This window comes from Carcharhinus amblyrhynchos, unplaced genomic scaffold (assembly GCF_965287045.1).
Source record: "Carcharhinus amblyrhynchos unplaced genomic scaffold, sCarAmb.v2.hapA scaffold_76, whole genome shotgun sequence".
NCBI classification, from domain to species: Eukaryota; Metazoa; Chordata; class Chondrichthyes; order Carcharhiniformes; family Carcharhinidae; genus Carcharhinus; species Carcharhinus amblyrhynchos.
In genome coordinates, this window is record NW_027649816.1 from 406,993 (window position 1) to 426,481 (window position 19,489).

At 46.8% G+C, this 19,489-nt stretch overlaps 1 protein-coding gene across 1 annotated transcript in view; it reads left to right on the forward strand.

The window, feature by feature from the left end:
- The window catches only part of LOC145337798 (dynein axonemal heavy chain 6-like), a 785,492-nt gene that overhangs the window by 244,384 nt on the left and 521,619 nt on the right, over nucleotides 1-19,489 (forward strand). Inside the window, exon 26 of the mRNA XM_080182651.1 lies at nucleotides 6,415-6,646. Coding sequence (XP_080038777.1) covers nucleotides 6,415-6,646 — 232 coding nt within the window. The remainder of the gene's footprint in view (nucleotides 1-6,414; nucleotides 6,647-19,489) is intronic.

Sequence of the window (19,489 nt, forward strand, 5' to 3'; positions counted from 1 at the left end):
TCATGACACTCAGCTCCACTTTCCTGTCTGACCCTTATTATCCTGCCAAAAATCTGTCCAACCCTGCCTCAAAGACCCAGTCTGCACTACTTCAGGGGAAGAGAACGCCACACACTAAAGCCCTTTGGCAGTAAAAGGTTCCATTTAAAATGGAGACCTCTTATTTTTAAACTAGATTTATTCTCCCTGACAAGAGGAAACATCCCCAAGGTATCCACTCTATTAGGTCCCTTCAGGATTATATATGATTCAATAAGATCCCCTCTCATTTATCTAAATTCTAAAGGGTATAGAATCATAGAATCCCTACAATGCAGAAGGAGGCCATTCAACCCATCGAACCTGCATGGACAACAGGGTATGGGCCTAACCTTTCTTCATAAGATAACCCCTTCATACCAGGAATGAGTCCAATGAACCTGCTCTGGACTATTTTTAAAGCAATTTTCTTTTTTGCTTTTCAAGGATTTTCTTTGATTGCTCCTGGTAATGCCCTAGTAATTAATCTTTAATTCCAAGAGACTCCAGGACTGTCCTACAGGTTTTGCAGCTTTGATTCAGCCCTGGACCCTGATGTGAGCCTCTGTAACCCTAATGAACCCACCTAGATAGAGTCTATTCCAGCATCCACATTGCCTGATGGTGGGATGGTCAAAATTCTCCGGAACTGCTCTCCCTTCTGGCAAAGGAACATCAGTGAATACGAGGTTTCCCACCTAGAAATCTCCAAAATCAGGGAAGGTGATGGCCTAGTGGTATTATTGCTGGATTACTAATCCAGAAACTCAGCTAATGTTCTGAAGACCTGGGTTTGAATCCCGCCATGGCAGATGGTGGAATTTGAATTCAATAAAAAATAATCTGGAATTAAGAATCTGCTGATGACCATGGAACCATTGTTGATTGTTGGAAAAACCCATCTGGTTCACTAATGTCCTTTAAAGAAGGAAATCTGCCGTCCTGACCTGGTCTGGCCTACATGTGACTCCAGAACCACAATAATGTGGTTGACTCTCAACTGCCCTCAGGGAACTAGGGATGGACAATAAGTGCTGTCCAATCAGCAATGTCCATGTCTCATGAATGAATAAGAAAAAATTGGGTTAGGATTTTTGGACACATCAAATTTCAGTGGATTTAGTTTATCTTGTGTATTTCTGCATATTTAGCGGTTCAGATTTCAACACTTTCTAAATTACTCTCCTGAGTCTACAATGAACGACTTGTTTTTTTTATTACTAGAATTTTTAAAAGCATTCTATTTCCCTGATGTTTTAGATCTCCCATAATTCTGTTCATTTTCAAGTTCAAGAGGCCAACCTGGTGGCACAGAGGTCAGCATTGCTGCCTTACAGCACAGGAGACCTGGGTTCGATTCCCAGCTTGGGTAACTGTGTGCAGTCTACACTTTCTCCCTGTGTCTGCGTGGATTTCCTCCCACAGTCCAAAACCCCTGCTGGTTAGGTGCATTGACCATGTTAAATTCTCCCTCAGTGAACCTGAACAGGCACAGGAGTGTGGTGACTAGGGGATTTTCACAGTAACTTCATTGCCATGTTAATGTAAGCCTATTTGTGACACTAATAAATAATAAATAAATTCAAGCTTTCAGTTTTATTATTTATAAAGTTGTCCATGTTTTGGGGATTGAATGTTGGCATTTCAGATAGTTTTTAAATTTGGGCAGTGATGACCAACTCTGTAGAATGTATTTTTTTATTCTTTCAGGGAATGTGACATCATTGGCATTTATTGTTTTTTAAAATTTATTTATTGTCACAAATAGATTTATATTAACACTGCAATGAAGTTACTGTGAAAATCTCCTGGTCGCCACACTCCGGCAGCTGTTCGGATACACTGAGGGAGAATTTAGCATGGCCAATGCACCTAACCAGCATGTCTTTCAGACTGTAGGAGCAAACCGGAGTGCCTGGAGGAAACCCACACAGACATGGGGAGAATGTGCAGGTTCTGCACAGACAGTGACCCAAGCACCTGGCACTGTGAGGCAGCCGTTCCTAACCACTGTGTCACCATGCTGCCCACACCTCATCCCTAACCCTTACTCATCTCTAATTGCCCTTGTGTGGAGCATTTACCAGTATGTAATATTATTCCTGCTGCTTTTACTACTTTATAGCCACAGGATTTAATCCCCAATCAGTTACTGGGATGTACCATTGATACTCTTCATCTCTCTACATGTCACTGAATCAGGGAATTATTACAGTGCAGAAGGAGGCCATTTGGCCCATCATATATGGACCAGCTCTCATAAAGTCATAGAAGCTTACAGCATCAGAACAGGCCCTTTAGCCCAACTTGCCCATACCGCCTGTTCTTTTTTAAAACCCCTAAACTAATCCCAATTGCCTGCATGTGGCTCATATCCCTTTACACCCATCGTACCCATGTAACTAACTAAATGCTTTTTAAAAGATAAAATTGTACCCACCTCTACTACTACCTCCGGCAGCTTGTTCCAGACACTCACTGCCCTCTGTGTGAAAAAATTCCCCCCTGGACACTTCTGTATCTCTCCCCTCTCAACTTTAACCAATGTCCTTGAGTTTTAGTTTCCCCTACCTTTACGAAAAGATATTGACTATCTAGGTAATCTGTGCCCCACATTATTTTATAGACCTCTGTAAGATCACCTCTCAGCCTCCTATGCTCCAGAGAAAAAAAGTCCCAGTCTATCCAGCCTCTCCTTATAACTCAATCCATCAAGACCCGGTAGCATCCTAGTAAATCTTTTCTGCGCTCTTTCTAGTTTAATAGTATCCTTTCTATGGGACTTCGATGTTGTGGCCATTTTGGAGACATGGATAGAGCAGGGACAGGAATGGCTGTTGCAGGTTCCGGGGTTTAGATGTTTCAGTAAGATCAGGGAAGGGTGTAAAAGAGGGGGAGGTGTGGCATTGTTAGTCAAGGACAGTATTACGGTGGCAGATAAGGACTTGTCTACTGAGTTGGCCAGCTGTAAGAAGACAGAGGGTGGTGGTTGAGGGGAAATGTTCATCCTGGAGCTCAGTTACTAGTGGACAAGGATCTGTTTTGGGGCCACTGCTGTTTGCCATTTTTATAAATGACCTGGATGAGGGTGTAGAAGGATGGATTAGTAAATTTGCGGATGACACTAAAGTCGGTGGAATTGTGAACAGTGAGGAAGGATGTTGCAGGTTTCAGAGGGATGTAGATAAGCTGCAGAGCTGGGCTGAGAGGTGGCAAATGGAGTTTAATGTGGAAAAGTGTGAAGTGATTCTCTTTGGAAGGAGTAACAGGAATATAGAGTACTGGGCTAATGGTAAGTTACTTGGTAGTGTGGATAAGCAGAGAGATCTTGGTGTCCATGTGCATAGATCCCTGAAAGTTGGCACCCTGATTGATAAGGTTGTTAAGAAGGTGTATGGTGTGTTAGCTTTTATTGGTAGAGGGATTGAGTTTAGGAGCCATGAAGTCATGTTGCATCTGTACAAAACTCTGGTGCGGCCACACTTGGAGTATTGTGTACAGTTCTGGTCGCCGCATTATAGGAAGGATATGGAAGCATTAGAAAGGGTGCAGAGGAGATTTACCAGGATGTTGCCTGGTATGGTGGGAAAGTCTTATGAGGAAAGGCTAAGGGACTTGAGGCTGTTTTTGTTAGCGAGAAGAAGGTCAAAGGTGACTTAATGGAGGCATAGAAGGTGATCAGTGGATTAGATACAGTGGACAGTGAGAACCTTTTTCCTCAGATGGAGATGGCTCGCACAAGGGGACATAGCTTTAAATTGAGGGGTGATAGATATAGAACAGATGTCAGAGGTAGGTTTTTTACTCAGAGGGTAGTAAAGGCGTGGAATGCCCTGTCTGCAACAGTAGTGGACTCACCAACATTAAGGGTATTTAAATGGTCATTGGATAAACATATGGATGATATTGGAATAGTGTAGGTTAGATGGGCTTTAGATTGGTTTGACAAGTCGGTGCAACATTGAGGGCTGAAGAGCCTGTACTGCGCTGTAATGTTCTATGTTCTATAATAGGGTGACCAGAATTGCACACAGTATTCCAAGTGTGGCCTTACCAATGTCTTGTACAACTTCAACAAGGCATCCCAACTCCTGTATTCAATGTTCTGACCAATGAAGTAAAAAGTCTGACAACACCAGGTTTTAGTCCAACCTATTTATTTGATAATATTCTCACTAGCTTTCGAGGGGACAGCCTCTTCGTCAGGTGAATGGAGAGTTCTGGCCTCAGACAGAGCATATAAAGCACAGACAGTTTAGAGATTACTGTCTGTGCTTTATATGCTCTGTCTGAGGCCAGAACTCTCCATTCACCTGACGAAGAGGCTGTCCCCTCGAAAGCTAGTGAGAATATTATCAAATAAATAGGTTGGACTAAAACCTGGTGTTGTCAGACTTTTTACTGTGTTTACGCCAGTCCAACGCCGGCATACCCACATCCTGACCAATGAAACCAAGCATGTTGAATGCCTTCTCTTCAAATGAGCATAACAGCTTAGTGCGATAGACAAGCCCCCAGGGCCTGATGGGATAAATCCCAGAATACTGAGAGCGGCAAGGGAGGAAATGGCTGGAGTTTTGAGAGAAATCTTTGTATCCTGACTGACTACAGGGGAGGTCCCAGAGGATTGGAGGATAGCCAATGTTGTTCCTTTGTTTAAGAAGGGTAGCAAGAATAATCCAGATAATTACAGACCAGTGAGCCTTACATCAGTGGTAGGGAAATTATTGGAGAGGATTCTTTGATTTATTCCCACTTTGAAATAAGCGGTCGTATTAGTGAGAGGTGACATGGCTTTGTGAAGGGGATGTCGTGTCTCACAAACTTGATCAAGTTTTTCAAGGAACTGATGAAGATGATTGATGAGGGTAGGGCAGTGAATGTTGTCAGTAAGACCTTTGACAAGGTCTCTCATGACAGATTGGTGTAGAAGGTGAAGTCACATGGGATTAGAGGTGAGCTGGCAAGGTGGATACAAAACTGGCTCGGTCAAAGAAGGCAGTGGGTAGCAGTGGAAGGATGCATTTCTTGGAGGAGGCCTGTGACAAGTGGCGTTCCTCAGGGATCAGTGCTGGGACCTTTGCTGCTTGTAATATATATAAATGATTTGGAGGAAAATGTAACTGGTTTCATTAGTAAATTTGCAGACGACACAAAGGTTGGTGGATTTGCGGATAGTGATGAAGACCATCAGAGGATACAGCAGGATATAGATCGACTGGGGACTTGGGCTGAGAGATGGCAGATGACGTTTAACCCAAACAAATGTGAGGTAATACGTTTTGGAAGATCTAATACAGAGAGGAAATATACAGTAAATGGCAGAACCCTTAAGAGTATTGATAGGCAGAGAGATCTGGGTACACAGGTCACTGAAAGTGGGAATGCAGGTGGAGAAGGTAGTCAAGAAGGCAGACAGCATGCTTGCCTTCATCGGCCAGGGCATTGAGTTTAAAGATTGGCAAGTCATGTTTCAGCTTTATAGAACCTTAGTTAGGCTGCAGTTGGAATATAGTGTTCAATTCTGGTCACCACACTACCAGAAGGATGTGGAGGCTTTAGAGAGGACACAGAAAAGATTTACTAGGATGTTGCCTGGTATAGAGGGCATTAGCTATGAGGAGAGGTTGGAGAAACCTGATTTGTTCCTACTGGAATAATGGAGGATGAGGGGCGACCTGGTAGAAGTCTACAAGATTATGAGAGTGGGTAGTCAGAAGCTTTTTCCCAGGGCAGAAGAATCAATTACTAGGGGGCACAGGTTTAAGGTGTGAGGGGCGAGATTTAAAGGAGATGTACGAGGCAGATCTTTTACACAGAGGGTGGTGGGTGCCTGGAAATCATTGCCGGGGGAGGGAGTGGAAGCGGATATGGTAGTGACTTTTAAGGGGCAGCTTGACAAGTACATGAATGAGATGGGAATAGAGGGATGTGGTCTCCGGAAGGGGGTTTTAGTTAAGGTGGGCAGTCTGGCCCGTGCAGGCTTGGAGGGCCGAAGGGCCTGTTCCTGTGCTGGAATTTTCTTTGTTTTTTGTTCTTTATTCTTTGCTATTCCTCTGCCATTCCCTGTACTCCTGCATAGTCTTTCTATATACATAATATATATATAGAGAGAGAGAGAGGGAGAATGTGAAACCACGTGTATATGTATTTGTTTATGTGTGACATACCAAGGTAATCTTTCAGGCTATAAATAGCATTATGAATTAAAATTGAGCAGGGTCTGGTATCCAGGCAGAACAATCCCAGAGAACCTAATAATGCAGTTTGAAGCACACCGCACACATTTCTAAGATGCATTGTGACTGTACAATGGTCTTGGGGTCAATGTCATCCTTTCATAATACTTTGTGTTTGTAACCCTTGGAGGAGACTGACAGAAAATCTGCATTTCAGGCAATTGCGTTATGAGTGGAACATGCAGAGCAACACTTGCTATGTGGTCCAAGCCAAAAGCTCCTTCACCTATGGCTATGAGTATCTTGGCTGCTCACCCCGATTAGTAATCACACCACTCACTGACCGCTGCTGGCTAACTCTGACTGGAGCCTTGCACCTAAACCTGGGAGGCTCACCCGCAGGACCCACAGGAACCGGCAAAACAGCAACAGTGAAAGACCTTGCAAAAGTAAGTGTCCAGCATGATCGCATGATTGGAATATTACCTTTCCCAAAACCCCAAATCCTTTGACAGTGTCTCAGTATTTAATACTGACTCCATTATCTGCTATGTTAATAGGGGCAGTAACAAACTCAAACTGAACTGAGCACATTGAAAATTGAAAAGAAACATTGGGTGAAATCTTCAGCCCAGACTCTGTGTCTTGGAAAATAGTGACACAGGCTCAAGATGCAGAGAGTTTGACGAACATGAATCTCACTGGCGAGGCTGTGGTTTCTGATTTTGAGCTAAGCTCACTGACAGAGTGATGTGGAACACGCTGGGAGCATGATTTGAATGTATCAGCATCTCATTAGCGAGCCCTCACTCTGATATTGAGGCTGAATATTCAGTGGTCAGTGGCGTGGCATCATTTCAGCATCTACAACAACTTGACATAAGCGTGAACATGTTGCCTTCACCTCAGAGTGGTGAACGGAATTCATTACCTGGAAGAATGAGGTTGTCCTCTAGAGAATTGCTTCAAAATCTAATTGCATACCTCTACTACTGGATGTGGGTGGGGTCGGAGAACACTCCTTCTGTGTGGAGTTTGCACATTCTCCTTGTGTCTGCATGGGTTTCCTCCTGGTGCTCCGGTTTCCTCTCACAGTCCAAAGATGTGCGGGTTAGATTGATTGGCCATGCTAAAATTGCCCCTTAGTGCCCTAAAATGCTTAGGTTAGAGGGATTAGCGGGTAAATATGTAGGGATGTGTGGGTAGGGCCTGGGTGGGATTGTGGTTGGTGCAGACTTGATGGGCCAAAGGGCCTCTTTCTGCACTGTAGGGTTCTATGATTCTATGCTGATTCTGAGCTGCTCATGTCTGCTGGGATCAGGGCATGAGGATGGTCTGGGTGGCTTGGCTGGTTGGCCTGTAGGAGAAGGGAGACAGCATTCATAGGGGATGAATGAGGGACTTGAGGAATGGTAGTGTGTCTTGAGGATTCTCAAGTTGATCTGTTGCCTCCATGTCATACATTCCTCCTCCTCCCTGGCCAGCTCAAGGGCTCTCTCCTTGAATAGTGTTAGGGTTCAGAGCTCCGGCATTACTCTGGCTGGATGTGCTTCCTCATGCTTAGAAGAAACATGGAAACCCTACAGCACAGAAAGAGGCCATTCGGCCAATTGAGTCTGCACCGACCACAATCCCTTCCAGGCCTACCCCATATCTCTACATATTTACCCGCTAATCTACGCATCTCAAGACACTAAGGGCAATTTTAGCATGGCCAATCAACCTAACTGGCACATCTTTGGACTAATACTTGTTGTGGTTGAGTTTGTCCTGCAATGACACAAATAAGGAGAGTGTAGGCAGGATAATACTCCGTTCTAAACCGCCCCCCCCTTTATCTTGAGGCTGTGCCCCCTAGTCCTACTGTCTTTTTTGAGCGGGAAGAGTCTCTCCACCTCTATCCTATCCATCCCATTCATCATCTTATACGTCTCAATGAGATCTCCCCTCATTCTTCTAAACTCTAACGAGTACAAGCCCAGTTTATTCAGCCTCTCCTCATAGCTCAACCCCCTCAACTCCGGTATCAGCCTAGTAAACCTCCTCTGCACTCCCTCCAAGGCCAAAATATCTTTGCGCAGGTGCGCCGCCCAAAACTGCACACAGTACTCCAGCTGCGGCCTCACCAATGCCCTATACAGCTGCAACAAGACCTCCCTACTTTTATATTCAATCCCCCTCGCTATGAAGGTCAGCATCCCATTCGCCTTCCTGACCACCTACTGCACCTGCAAGCTGGGTTTTTGCGACTCATGCACAAGGACCCCGAGGTCCCTCTGCACCGTCGCCTGCTGCAGTTTTTCGCCCCGTAAGTAATAGTCCTTCCTACCATTCTTCCTACCAAAGTGGACCACCTCACACTTGCCAACATTAAATTCCATTTGCCATTTCCTGGCCCATTCGCCCAGCCTATCTAGATCCTTCTGCAGACTCTCCACACCCTCCGCACAATTTGCTGTTCCCCCAATCTTGGTGTCATCAGCAAATTTTGACACCCTACACTCGGTTCCCTTCTCCAGATCATCTATATAAATGGTAAAAAGCTGAGGCCCCAGCACCGACCCCTGGGGCACTCCACTAGTCACCATCCGCCAATCTGAATAGCACCCGTTGACCCCCACTCTCTGCCTCCTATTTGACAACCAATCCTCTATCCACGCTAACACCCTACCCCCAACTCCATGTCCCTCGACCTTCTGCAATAACCTCTTGTGAGGTACTTTGTCAAACGCCTTCTGAAAATCTAGAAAGACCACATCCACCGGCTCTCCTCTATCCACCACCCTAGACACATCCTCATAGAACTCCAGTAAATTTGTCAGACACGACTTCCCTTTAATGAAACCGTGCTGCGTCTGATCTATCAAGCAATTCCCTTCAAGATGCCTCGCAATTTCCTCCTTAATGACAGATTCTAACATTTTACCTACCACAGACGTTAAACTAACCGGCCTATAATTCCCCGCCTTTTGCCTGGCACCCTTCTTAAACAACGGCGTAACATTAGCCGTTTTCCAATCATCCGGCACTTCCCCGGAATCCAGCGACGTCTGGAAAATAACCACCAAAGCATCCACTATCACCTCCGCCATTTCTTTCAGAACCCTTGGATGCATTCCATCCGGTCCTGGGGACTTGTCCACAATCAGCCCCTCCAGTCTGTCGAGCACCGCCTCTCTAGTAACAGTAATGTCATTAAGACCCTCCAGTCCTACCACCTTTCCATCGCTAACACCCGGCAAATTATTCACGTCCTCCTCTGTGAAGACAGAAACAAAAAAGTTATTCAATACCTTAGCCATATCCTCATCCCTTACCACTAGGTCCCCTTTCTCATCCTCTAAAGGACCAACATTCACCCTAGCCAGCCTCTTCCTTTTTATATATTTATAAAAACTCTTGCTATCCTTTTTTATATTAAGCGCTAGCCCAGCTTCATAGTTTCTCCTACCCTTCTTTAGCAACTTCTTTGTCAATCTTTGTTGACATTTAAACCTCTTCCAATCCTCTTCTCACCCACTACTCTTAGCTACTCTAAATTCCTCCGCTTTTAATTTAACACTTTCCTTCACCTCCTTCGTTATCCACGGCTTATTACCTCTCCTCCTACTATCCTTTTTGACCATCGGAATAAATTTCCGTTGAGCACCAAGAAAGATCTCCTTAAAGATCCTCCACTGCTCCTCAACAGACCCTCCCTCCAACGCGCTCTCCCAGTCCACATTCGCCAATTCTTCTCTCATCCTACCATACTCCCCTCTATTCAAACAGAGGACGCGTGTCCGGGAACCCACTTTCTCCTCCTCCATCTGCACCAGAAACTCCACCATACAATGATCACTCTCCCCAAGAGGATCCTTCGCCACAAGGTCCCTAATTCTACCCGCCTCATTACATAGCACCAGATCCAAGATAGCTCGCTCCCTCGTCGGCTCCAACACACACTGTTCGAGGAAACTATCCCGGCAGCATTCCAAGAACTCTTCCTCGAGCCCCCCGCGTCCAACATGGGTCGACCAATCGAAGGGCTAGATGGCCTACTCCTGCTCCTATTTCTTATGTTCTTATGTCCAATAAAACAGCTTCTTTTCTAGAGATTAACCACCCTGAGCTATTTATCCAGACCCATTACTCTCTTGGCCAGCCTTCCACACTATGTCTTGGTGAACATGTGCTCATGTTCTCTGCTGGTGTATTCTATCTCACACCATAACTTATTCATTTAGCACCCTGTTCTCTCTGACCTACATTCTGATCTGCTCTGGTAATGCCTCGATTCTCATCCCCATGTTTAAATCTCTACTTCGCCTCAACCTCCCTATCACCGTAAGCTCTTGTATCCCTCAAAGCCTCAGAGATATCAGGTTTTCTCATTCTGGGCCTGTTGCACATTCCTGATTATAATCACTCTGCCTTTGGTGATCGTGATCTGGAATTTCCTCCCTAAAAACTCTCCAGCTCTCTGCCTCGCTCTGCTGCTAAAGATGCTGCATAGAACCTACCTTTTTGATCAAGCTTAAATATCTTCTTCTGTGGGTTGGTAACAAATTATATTTCATAATGTTCCAGCGAAGTGGCTTTTAATACTTAATATTTGAAAGCGCTATAAAAATGTAAGTCATTGGTGTTACTGACACTTCAATCTTTTCTTTCTGCGCAAAGTGCATCTAATTGTCCTTTGTTCCTGTTTATTCTGCCATTCAATGTCCTTACACGCTTACAACTCAATTACCATCCACAATTGTTGCAGAGTAGCAGTAGTGTGTACCATCTACAAAATGCACTGTAGCAACTCACCCAAGTCCCTTAGGCAACTCTTTCTAAACTCACAACCACTATCACCTAAAAGGAAAAGGGCGGCAGACATTGGGAACACCAACCAAAAGAGAAAATGCTGGAAAATCTCAGCAGGCAAGTGGGGAGTATTCCATCACACTGCTGACTTGTGCCTTATAGATGGTGGACAGACTTTGGAGAGTCAGGAGGTGAGTTACTTGCCTCAGGATCCCTAACCTCTGACCTGCTCTTCTAGCCATTGTATTTAAATGGCTCATCCAGTTGAGCTTCTGGTCAATGGTAACCCCAAGGTGTTGAGAGTGGGGAACAACATCTATGAGGAGAGAATAGAGCCAACATCTTGTGTCTAGACGACCCTTTGTCAGAGCAGAGTATTGATTCATCAGCTGAGGGGGGATGGTACATGATAATCAGTAGGAAGTTTCCTTGCCCATTTCATGGGATCCGGAGTCGATGTTGAGGACTCCCAGGGCAATTCCGTCCTGACTGTATACCACTGTTCCCGCACCTCTGCTGGGTCTGTCCTGCCGGTGGGACAGAACATACCCAGGAACAATGATTGTGGTGTCTGTAAGGTGAGGTTCTGTGAGAATGGTTGGAACTTTACCGGCATGCCCGCCCTGATTCCGGGGGCGGGTGAGGCTTGAAGAACTGCATTCTCCGTTGGCCTTGGGCAGGATCGTATGAACCTTGGGTGGACATGTCAATAAAATCCCGCTCTATGTCTGTGAGACAGCTCCCCCAAGTTTGGCACAAGCCCCAGGTGTAAGTCAGGAAGACTTTGTATGGCTGACAGGGCTGGGTTTGCTGTTGTCCTTTTTTGGTGCCTTGGTCAATACCATGTGGTCCGTCTGCTTGTTGTTCTTCCCACTGCAGTCCATGTGGTGTAGGAACATCCACACTACTGTCAGGGAGCGAGTTCCAGGGTTCTGACTCAGTCACAGTGAAAGAACAGCAATATATTTCCAAGTCAGGGTGTTGTGTGATTTGGAGGGAACTTACAGGTGGTGGTGTTCCGAGTAATAAAAGCAAATTACTGCAGTTGCTGGAATGCTTACAGATGCTGCCAGACCTGCTGAGATTTTCCAGCACTTTCTTCTCCGCTTTCAGGTTCCATTCTCCGAGCCTCACCCACCCCCGGAATTGGGACAGGTATGCTGGTAAAATTCCAGCCATTCCCACGGAATCATACCTTTCAAATAATGTGCCAAACACCACAATCACTGTTCCTGGGTATGTTCTGTCCCACTGGCAGGACAGACCCAGCCAGGGTGAGGCAACAGTAGTATACAGTCAGGACAGAGTTGCCCTGGGAGTCCGGACCCCATGAAGTCTCATGGCACCAGGTCAAACATTGACAAGGAAACTTCCTACTGATTATCATGTACCATCCCCCCTCAGCTGATGAATCAATACTCTGCTCTCACAAAGGGTCATCTAGACACAAAATGTTGGCTCTATTCTCTTCCCATAGATATTGTTCCCCACTCTCAACATCCTGGGGTTACAACTGACCAGGAACTCAATTGGGCGAGCCAAATAATTACAATGGCTAGAAGAGCAGATCAGAGACTAGGAATCGTGATGCAAGTAACTCACCTCCTGACTCTCCAAAGTCTGTCCACCATCTACAAGGCACAAGTCAGGAGTGTGATGGAATTCTCCACATTTGCCTGGATGAGTGAGGCTTTAATGACACTCAAGAAGCTCAACACCATCTAGGCCAAAACATGCCGGCTTGAATGCTACCCCTCCACTAACATTCACATCCTCTAGCTGTGTGTACCATCTACAAGATGTGCTACAGTAACTCATAGGCAGGAGGAAAAAGGGGGGGGCGTAGCTCTGCTGATTAAGGATAGCATCAGGGTGGTAGCAAGGGATGATATAGGAACCAAAGAGCAGAAAGTGGAATCGTTGTGGGTGGAGATTAGGAACAGCAAAGGGAGGAAGACGCTGGTGGGTGTTGTCTATAGGCCCCCAAATAATGATCTGGAGGTGGGGCGGGCTGTTAACGCGCAAATAAATGCGGCGTGCAGGAATGGAATGGCGATAATTATGGGGGATTTCAATCGACATATTGATTGGTCGACTCATGTTGGACGCGGTGGGCTCGAGGAGGAGTTCTTGGAATGCTGCCGGGATAGTTTCCTTGAACAGTGTGTGTTGGAGCCGACGAGGGAGTGAACTATCTTGGATCTGGTGTTATGGAACGAGGCGGGTAGAATTAGGGACCTTGTGGTGAAGGATCCTCTTGGGGACAGTGATCATTGTATGATGGAGTTTCTGGTGCAGATGGAGGAGGAGAGAGTGGGTTCCCGGACACGCGTCCTTTGTTTGAACAGAGGGGAGTACGGAAGGATGAGAGAAGAATTGGCGAATGTTGACTGGGGGAGCGCGTTGGAAGGTAGGTCTGCCGAGAAACAGTGGAGGATTCTTGTGGTGAAGGATCCTCTTGGGGAGAGTGATCATTGTATGGTGGAGTTTCTGGTGCAGATGGAGGAGGAGAGAGTGGGTTCCCGGACACGCGTCCTTTGTTTGAACAGAGGGGAGTAAGAACATAAGAACATAAAATAGGAGCAGGAGTAGGCCATCCAGCCCTTCGAGCCTGCCCCGCCATTCAATAAGATCATGGCTGATCTGTCGCGGCTCAGTTCCACTTTCCCGCCCTCTCCCCATAACCCTTAATCCCCTCTCTTATCAAAAACCCATCAACCCGCGTCTTAAAAATATTTAGCGAGGCAGCCTCCACCACTTCAACGGGCAGAGAATTCCAGAGATTCACCACCCTTTGAGTGAAGAAGTTCCTCCTCAACTCCGTTCTAAACCGCCCCCCTTTATCTTGAGGCTGTGCCCCCTAGTCCTACTGTCTTTTTTGAGCAGGAAGAGTCTCTCCACCTCTATCCTATCCATCCCATTCATCATCTTATACGTTTCAATGAGATCTCCCCTCATTCTTCTAAAGTCTAACGAGTACAAGCCTAGTTTATTCAGCCTCTCCTCATAGCACAACCCCCTCAACTCCGGTATCAGCATAGTAAACCTCCTCTGCACTCCCTCCAAGGCCAAAATATCCTTGCGTAAGTGCGGCAACCAAAACTGCACACAGTACTCCAGCTGCGGCCTCACCAATGCCCTATACAGCATTATGCCCTATATAAATGGTAAAAAGCTGAGGCCCCAGCACCGACCCCTGGGGCACTCCACTAGTCACCATCCGCCAATCCGAATAGCACCCATTGACCCCCACTCTCTGCCTCCTATTTGACAACCAATCCTCTATCCACGCTAACACCCTACCCCCAACTCCATGTCCCTCGACCTTCTGCAATAACCTCTTGTGAGGTACTTTGTCAAACGCCTTCTGAAAATCTAGAAAGACCACATCCACCGGTTCTCCTCTGTCCACTGCCCTAGACACATCCTCATAGAACTCCAGTAAATTTGTCAGACACGACTTCCCTTTAATGAAACCGTGCTGCGTCTGCTCTATCAAGCAATTGCCTTCAAGATGCCTTGCAATCTCCTCCTTAATGACACATTCTAACATTTTACCCACCACAGACGTTAAACTAACCGACCTATAATTCCCCGCCTTTTGCCTGGCACCCTTCTTAAACAACGGCGTAACATTAGCCGTTTTCCAATCATCCGGCACTTCCCCGGAATCCAGCGACGTCTGGAAAATAACCACCAAGGCATCCACTATCACCTCCGCCATTTCTTTCAGAACCCTCGGATGCATTCCATCCGGTCCTGGGGACTTGTCCACAATCAGCCCCTCCAGTCTGTCGAGCACCGCCTCTCTAGTAACAGTAATGTCATTGAGACGCTCCAGTCCTTCCACCTTTCCATCGCTAACACCCGGCAAATTATTCACGTCCTCCTCCGTGAAGACAGAAACAAAAAAGTTATTCAATACCTTAGCCATATCCCCATCCCCTACCACTAGGTCCCCTTTCTCATCCTCTAAAGGACCAACATTCACCCTAGCCAGCCTCTTCCTTTTTATATATTTATAAAAACTCTTGCTATCCTTTTTTATATTAAGCGCTAGCCCAGCTTCATAGTTTCTCCTACCCTTCTTTAGCAACTTCTTTGTCAATCTTTGTTGACATTTAAACCTCTCCCAATCTTCTTCTCGCCCACTACTCTTAGCTACTCTAAATTCCTCCGCTTTTAATTTAACACTTTCCTTCACCTCCTTCGTTATCCACGGCTTATCACCTCTCCTCCTACTATCCTTTTTGACCATCGGAATAAATTTCTGCTGAGCACCAAGAAAGATCTCCTTAAAGATCCTCCACTGCTCCTCAACAGACCCTCCCTCCAACGCGCTCCCCCAGTCCATATTCGCCAATTCTTCTCTCATCCTACCGTACTCCCCTCTATTCAAACAAAGGACGCGTGTCCGGGAACCCACTTTCTCCTCCTCCATCTGCACCAGAAACTCCACCATACAATGACCACTCTCCCCAAGAGGATCCTTCACCACAAGGTCCCTAATTCTACCCGCCTCATTACGTAGCACCAGATCCAAGATAGCTCGCTCCCTCGTCGGCTCCAACACACGCTGTTCGAGGAAACTATCCCAGCAGCATTCCAAGAACTCTTCCTCGAGCCCACCGCGTCCAACATGGGTCGACCAATCAATATGCAGATTGAAATCCCCCATAACTACGGCCGTCCCATTCCTGCACGCTGCACTTATTTGCGCGTTAACAGCCTGCCCCACCTCCAGATCATTATTCGGGGGCCTATAGACGACACCCACCAGCGTCTTCCTCCCTTTGCTGTTCCTAATCTCCACCCACAACGATTCCACCCTCTGCTCCTTGGCTCCAATATCATCCCTTGCTACCACCGTGATGCTATCCTTAATCAGCAGAGCTACGCCCCCCCCTTTTCCCTCCTGCCTATCCTTCCTAAACACTTGATAGCCCTGTACATTCAGCTCCCAGTCCCTGTCACCCTGCAGCCACGTCTCTGTAATGGCCACCAGATCATATCCATTTGTGTCGATCTGCGCCACCAGCTCATCCACTGTATTGACACTAAGATGGTTGGATTGGCGGGTACTGAGGAGCAGTGCCTGGCAATGCAACAGGACATAGACAGGCTGGTAGATTGGGCAGATAGATGGCAAATGGAATTTAATCCGGAGAAATGCGAGGTGATGCACTTTGGCCGGAATAATGTGGAGGGGAGTTATACGATAAAAGGTAGAACTATCCGGAGTATAGATACGCAGAGAGACCTGGGGGTGCAAGCGCACAAGTCCCTGAAGGTGTCGGTGCAGGTGCAGAATGTGATGAGGAAAGCGTATAGAACATAGAACATAGAACATTACAGCGCAGAACAGGCCCTTCGGCCCACGATGTTGCGCCGACCAGTTACAAAAACAATGACCCACTAGCCTATACCAATCCCTTTTCGTCCATAAACCTATCCAGAGATCTCTTAAACGCCCCCAAACTAGACGCATTTACAACTGCAGCAGGCAGGGCATTCCAATCCTTCACCACCCGCTGGGTAAAGAACCTACCCCTGACATCCGTCCTGTAGCTACCCCCCCTTAATTTAAAGCCATGCCCCCTCGTGCTAGCTTTCTCCATCCGAGGAAAAAGGCTATCACTATCCACCCTACCTAAACCTCTAATCATCTTATATGTTTCAATAAGATCCCCTCTTAGCCGCCTTCTTTCCAACGAAAACAACCCTAAATCCCTCAGTCTCTCCTCATAGGACCTCCCCACCATACCAGGCACCATCCTAGTAAACCTCCTCTGCACCCTCTCCAACGCCTCCACATCCTTCTTGTAATGCGGGGACCAGAACTGCACACAGTACTCCAAGTGTGGCCGCACTAGAGTAGTGTACAGTTGCAACATTACACTGCGACTCCTAAATTCAATCCCCCTACCAATAAACGCCAAGACACCGTACGCCTTCTTAACAACCTTATCTACTTGATTCCCAACTTTCAGGGATCTATGTACACACACACCTAGATCCCTCTGTTCATCCACACTATTCAAAGTCCTCCCGTTAGCCCTATACTCGACACATCTGTTGCTCCTACCAAAGTGAATTACCTCACACTTCTCCGCATTAAATTCCATCCGCCACCTCTCGGCCCAGCTCTGCAACCTATCTAAGTCTCCCTGCAGACTATGACACCCTTCCTCACAATCTACCACACCTCCAATTTTGGTGTCATCAGCAAATTTACTAATCCACCCAACTATACCCTCATCCAGATCATTAATAAAAATTACAAATGGTATGTTAGCCTTCATAGGAAGGGGTATAGAATATAAGAGTAGGAGTCTGATGTTGCAGTTGTATAGAACGTTGGTTAGGCCTCACTTGGAGTACTGCGTCCAGTTCTGGTCGCCGTACTACCAGAAGGATGTAGAGATCCTGGAGAGAGTGCAGAGGAGATTTACCAGGATGCTGCCTGGTATGGAAGGGCTGTCTTACGAGGAAAGATTGAACGAACTTGGGCTGTTTTCCCTTGAGAGACGTCGGCTGAGGGGGGATCTAATAGAGGTTTATAAGATTATGAAGGGGATAGATAGAGTAAATGGTGGTAAGCTTTTTCCGCTATTAGAAATGGATAGAACGAGGGGTCACGGGCTTAGGGTGAGGGGGGCTAGGTATAAGACAAATATTAGAGGGCAGTTTTTCACGCAAAGGGTAGTGGGGGTGTGGAATGCACTACCGAGTAAGGTGGTGGAAGCAGGCACGCTAGGGTTGTTTAAGAGTCACTTAGACAGCCACATGAGCGGTCTACATATAGGGGGATATAGCAGGCCTTACTAAACATTGTAGGCTTGGGATTCCGTTTTGGCCTCAGGGATGTTACAGTCTTTGCCTGTTTAATAATGAATTTTTTGTCTCCACAGGCATTTAAGTCCACCTTGTTGACCAGCAAGGGGCATGCATGCGGCAGGTTGTAGTGGGCTGCTCTTGGATGTTGCTTCGGGAGTTGCCTATTGCTTCATGTCGTTAGTGTGCTTAAACTGGACCATCTCGAGGGCAACATGACAGCTCAGAGACTATCTCTGTTGCTGTGCAGACACATGGATTTGGGCCTGTGTCTGTGGAAGTTTGCGCGTTCTCCCCGTGGTTGCGTGGGTTTCCTCCGGGTGCTCCGGTTTCCTCCCACATCCCAAAGATGCGCTTTTAGGCTGATTGATTGGGTAACAAATTGTCCCTATATTGGACCTCCCTGATCCTCGCACATTAGGCGTAGACTAAAATCATGAATAGGTCACTGAGACAATGGGACGGCGGCGCGGGCTCGTTGGGCCTGTTTCCCGTGCTGTGTTGTTCTTTGTTCTTTGTATTCCGAATGCTTCGTGCATTCAGATAAAGCGCTTTTATCCCAGCCTTCACCTGGACCCTATTTGCCGTAACACCACCAACCATACTCACGCCCCCTACTCCCTCTATTATTGGGACATCCTCGGCCTCTTCCCTTACCTGTACCCTCTCCTTAACTTTAGACCTCGTAACATCACCTACCCTCGCACCTCCCCCCCCAATTAGTTTAAAGCCCTGTCTACAGTCCTCTTTACTCGATTCGCCAGCACACTGGTCCCAGCACGGTTCAGACCAACCCCATCCCGCCCGAACAGGTCCCACCTACCCCAATACTGATGCCAATGTCCCATAAATTCAAACCCATTCCTCCCACACCAATCCCTGAGCCACCCATTCACTTCCTTAATCCTGTCAACCCTACGCCCGTCTGCACACGGTTCAGGCAGTAGCCCAGAGATAACCACCTTGTCGGTTCTACTTTTTAATTCTATTCCCAGCTTTTCATACTCCCTCCCCAGATCCTCAGTCCGCATTTTGCCTACGTCGCCGGCACCCACATGTACCACAACGACTGGATTCTCACCCTCCCACTCCAGGTTCCTCTGCAGCCCAGCTGCGACATCCCGTACCCGAGCACCAGGCAGACAACGCACCCTTCTGTGCACTTTGTCATTGTGACAAAGGACAGTGTCAATACCCTTCACCCCACTATCCCCAATCACTGCTACGTTCCTTTTCCCCCTCTCTTTGCCTATGTCCTGCTGCATCATACGGAAGGATGAGAGAAGAATTGGCGAATGTGGACTGGGGGAGCGCGTTGGAAGGTAGGTCTGCTGAGGAGCAGTGGAGGATCTTTAAGGAGATCTTTCTTGGTGCTCAGCAGAAATTTATTCCGATGGTTAAAAAGGACCGTAGGAGGAGAGGTAATAAGCCGTGGATAACGAAGGAGGTGAAGGAAAGTGTTAAATTAAAAGCGGAGGCGTTTAGAGTAACTAAGAGCAGTGGGCGAGAAGAGGATTGGGAGAGGTTTAAATGTCAATAAAGAATGACAAAGAAGTTGATAAGAAGGGTAGGATAAACTATGAAGCTGGGCCAGCGCTTAATATAAAAAAGGATAGCAAGAGTTTTTATAAATATATAAAAAGGAAGAGGCTGGCTAGGGTGAA